Source organism: Aedes albopictus, chromosome 2 (assembly GCF_035046485.1).
Source record: "Aedes albopictus strain Foshan chromosome 2, AalbF5, whole genome shotgun sequence".
NCBI classification, from domain to species: Eukaryota; Metazoa; Arthropoda; class Insecta; order Diptera; family Culicidae; genus Aedes; species Aedes albopictus.
In genome coordinates, this window is record NC_085137.1 from 500,552,923 (window position 1) to 500,557,094 (window position 4,172).

Here is a 4,172-nt window from a genome sequence, read left to right on the forward strand (position 1 = left end):
TGCAGCTGTGTATAAGCTTTCTTTTTATGCAACGTTCACTGACTAGCTTTCTTTTGTTCACTGCTTCAATTCGCCTTGGAACGGAAGCAATAAGTAAACAAACCGTTTATCCCATGCACCACCCCAAAATGTGTAACCGCGACTGAAAAAATGTTGGGAAAACATTTTTTTTTCAGGAGTCGGATGATGCAATAGTTTACGGTTTAGCCTGGTGCTAGTTATTAAACAAGCTATTGTAATCTTTACAACGAGTGACATATATGAAATACCTAGTGAATACCCGAGGAAATACCATAGCATAAGAATCTATTGAGTGTTCATAGTTTTTTATTCAATGATTCGTTTACCAGTTACCAATGCGCCAAATTGCATTTGCATATTCTTATTTTAATAAGATAAATTGTATAGCATACTGTATCGCTTCAAGCAAGGCTTCAGCAAACATACCATCACATTTATCACTTATTGTTGACAATTCGTTGGACATTAATCCGCAGCACCTCAACATTAGAGCACGAAGTATAGACATCCAAGCAAGAATCAATTTTGCAACAATTTGCTGAAGCGATTTAAATTTATTAAACATAAAAAAACATACTGATTTTTTATCAATCTGAATCATTAATTATATTTATTATGAATGCTCCAAGGAAGTCAGTATAAGATAATAATTTATTTTCTATAGCCTTCATTCTCTGCGTTTAACTTTAGTTTTTATTTTACTAGGTTGCACTTTTGAAATGGTTTCTGCTCTGCAATCAAAATAGCAGATCAACTTATAGATCAGAACGATTCCTTTACATTTCCAATTGGAATCCAACCTGGAATCGAACTGTAATACAATCCACTGAGTTATAATACTTTCAAATGTCGAAAGATGACCCATACATCTTCGCCACCGTTATTTTCATTTGTTGTAGTTCATTAATGCAAGCAATAATACTGTTGAAAGCTTTCTTATCTATCGCAGGTATAAAGCATTCAGCGAGAGTATAAACACCAGTTATTTATGAGCTTGCATCTCAAGTGATAAGGTGTGGAAAGAATCTTTTCTTTCTATTTTTATTCGTTGCCTCGCTACAGCCAGCACTAATCAGTCACAAAATAACGATGAAGCAGTTCACATTCAAGGGCTTGATGGCCCCGGTGTTTACAGCGTATCATAACGACAGGTATTTTTGTATTACATTTTAAATACAAGTTCATCACTGTCTCATTTTTTAGCGATAAGACCGTTAATTATGAAATCATTGATCCATATGCAAAGTATCTTAAACAGAAAAAAATTGAAGCGGTTCTCGTCAATGGCACCTCAGGTGAAGGAATGCTGATGAATGTCGAAGAACGAAAGCAAGTCACAGAGGCTTGGAAAAAAGCTTGCGATGATAATGGTATCGTGCTGATGGTACAAATAGGAGGAGCTCCGTATCCGGACGTGGTAGAGCTGGCAAAGCATGCTGAAAAGCTTGGAGTGGATGGAGTATTGTGTCTACCAGAGCTATATTTCAAACCTAAGTCTCCGGAAAAACTGACAGAATATTTGAAAAATGTAGCTGCATATTGCCCCACAACTCCTTTTTTCTACTATCATATTCCGATGTTTACCGACGTTAGTGGTAAGTAAATATTAGAAATGAGAGAATGTCAGATTGTGAATTTTCCTAAATGTATTTTAACATTTTTAGTACATATGCCAACATTTCTTGATTTGGCTGAACAATCGATTCCAAACTTTCGTGGTATCAAATACACCAGTGGAGATTTAGATCAGGGATCTGCTTGCCTTAAACCAGAGAGGCACATTTTCCTAGGAGCAGATTCAATACTGTGTGGTGCGGTTGCCGCGGGATTTGATTGTTTTATAATGACATCTTTGAATATTTGTCCGGAGATTTCATACGAGATAATCGAAAATGTTAACAACGGACAGCTGAGCGTGGCTCGAGAAAAGCAAAAGGAATTAAATGCTAGAATATCCGATATTTTGAAATACGGTAAGTGGAAACTAGAAAACAGATTCTAGTCATGCCTCATTCGAATGAGTGTAACATAGGGCGGAATTAAAAGGTACGAAACTGATTACACTCATTCGAAAAGGGTATTCTGCTTAGAGGGTTCGAAAAGTCGGTACAAGATCATGCCTCATTATTTATATCGTTTCAGGTGATTGGGTAACAGCGATGAAGAGAGCGTTCAATGAAAGTTGCCATCTCAATTTAGGGAAGACACGGGCACCACTTACGTTTGGATAACTATGACCATGTTCAATGCAATTTTCATCTGAATTTGACTAGGAACGTGAACCAATAAATGTCTCGACAACACCTTGTTTATGCAATAGTTTCAAATTATTTTCATATAAGTTGAATACCTATGCAATTGCTGCACGATAAAATATCCTACAACAAGTCAACATTAGTATGGGACAAACATTAAATTCTCGCTCCAGTCGACTTTTTTGATTCCATCTAGGTCCCATATGAACTGTGCAAAATTTCAGCGCAATCGGTAAAACTATAATTTAGCGCAAGCGGTTCAAAGTTTTCATAGGATTTACTATGGGAAAAGTACCACTTTCAGATAAAAAAATCCCAGAAGTCGCCGTTTGTCTCCTTAATTCAAATCGATTAACGCTTCTTGTATAAAAATCATTTATGAAACTTTCCTTCGAAGACCGCAAAACGATTGGAAGTTTGTGGAAAAAGTTATTAATTTATTACCGATTAGTTATCCAACGAACGGCTTTTTGTTTTGCTTTATTAGCAGCACTGTACCTGCCGCCTTGGCTGCTGCTGTTTCTGGGGGTGGTGACGCCTCCCGCCACCACATGCAACAACGGCAGCAGCAGTGCTGCTGATAAAACGAAACGAAAAGCCTTTCGTTGGATCACTAATCGGTAATAAATCAATAACTTTTTCCACAAGCAACCAATCGTTTTGCGGTCTTCGAAGGAAAGTTTCATGAATGATTTTTCTACAAGAAATGTTGATCGATTTTAATTAAGGAGACAAGGGGTGACCTCTGGAATTTTTTGTTTGAAAGTAAAGCTTTTCCCATAGTAAATCCTATGAAAACTTTGAACCGCTTGCGCTAAATTATTGTTTCACCGATTGTTCTGAAATTTTGTACAGTTCATATGGGACCTAAATGGCATCTAAAAAGTCGACTGGAGCGAGGATTTAATTTTTCCATACAAGTGTGTCCCATACTAGTCAACATATCCACTGAAAAAAAACGGATTTTAAGAATATTTCGACATTGGAAAACTTTTGTTTCCTTCCTCGATTCTGCGCATTATTCCATGTTGGTTTTGACAATTTCGATTGATTAGCACCAAGCGTTCTACCGTCTACCCTCGTTGGTTTGACCGCATCTAATCTGAACACTTTAGTTTGACCCCCGTTAATCTGCACATCGTTCAAACTAAAAATGGTTCAAACGTCATTCCGCTCATGGAACGGGGTGAAACGGAACGCAGAATCAAAACAAAAAAAGAAAAGGGATTCCCATCACTGTGTATATCTATTTCTATACCCACAGGGTTACTAGGAGTTCAAATTAAAAAATAAACCCCGTTGGTTTGCATGAGGTGTCGTTCAAACCAACGGGGGTAGACGGTATTTTTATTTGTCCGGAAATGAGTAAAATTTACACTGTTTTCGTGTTTTATCTCCACTTTTTTTATTTTGGAAGCTTAGTTTTAGTAAAGAATTACACAATTATAAACAATGAAACTACTATAAAACACTACATTTCATTAATATTAACGGTGATTTTTATGTTTTGTATGTATAAAACTGTTTCAAATAAATAGGGCAACGTCCAATAATATGGGGAATTATAACACAGACAAATAGACGTAACTCTTAAAGAAAATTCATCAAAAACTTTTGCCCGGTGTCTTTTTCATGAGCACCTGCCACCTGTTGGTATAACCGCGCGAGACACGGTCGGCCATGATGGATTTCGATTTGACGTTTGCTAACACGCACACTACTACACAAATCGCCTGTAATTTTCGTTTGCATCATTCAGCAACGTGTACAATGGAAAACGTCAAAGCGATCGAACACTAGCGCCTCTGGTGGAAGGATCGCGCACTTCAAATGAAATTTGAATTGATCGTTAAATGCATGTGCCAATCCGTTTTGAAGAGTGTTACGTCTGTTTGT

General features: G+C 37.1%; 1 protein-coding gene across 1 annotated transcript; it reads left to right on the plus strand.

The window, feature by feature from the left end:
• The first annotated feature begins 828 nt into the window (after nucleotides 1-828).
• On the plus strand, nucleotides 829-2,333 carry LOC109409320 (N-acetylneuraminate lyase B). The gene is made up of 4 exons (XM_019682769.4): nucleotides 829-1,172; nucleotides 1,225-1,616; nucleotides 1,686-1,994; nucleotides 2,164-2,333. Exons 1-4 carry the CDS (start codon nucleotides 1,111-1,113, stop codon nucleotides 2,250-2,252), a joined length of 852 nt encoding a protein of 283 aa, XP_019538314.4. The 5' UTR covers nucleotides 829-1,110; the 3' UTR covers nucleotides 2,253-2,333.
• Nucleotides 2,334-4,172: the final 1,839 nt, after the last annotated feature.

Excerpts from the sequence above, each read along its gene's own strand:
- LOC109409320 (XM_019682769.4), top strand. The coding sequence starts at position 1,111 with ATGAAGCAGTTCACATTCAAGGGCTTGATGGCCCCGGTGTTTACAGCG. Across the intron at positions 1,173-1,224 it reads ACAGCGTATCATAACGACAG|CGATAAGACCGTTAATTATG; the intron begins GTATTTTTGTAT and ends CTCATTTTTTAG. Across the intron at positions 1,617-1,685 it reads GATGTTTACCGACGTTAGTG|TACATATGCCAACATTTCTT; the intron begins GTAAGTAAATAT and ends TAACATTTTTAG.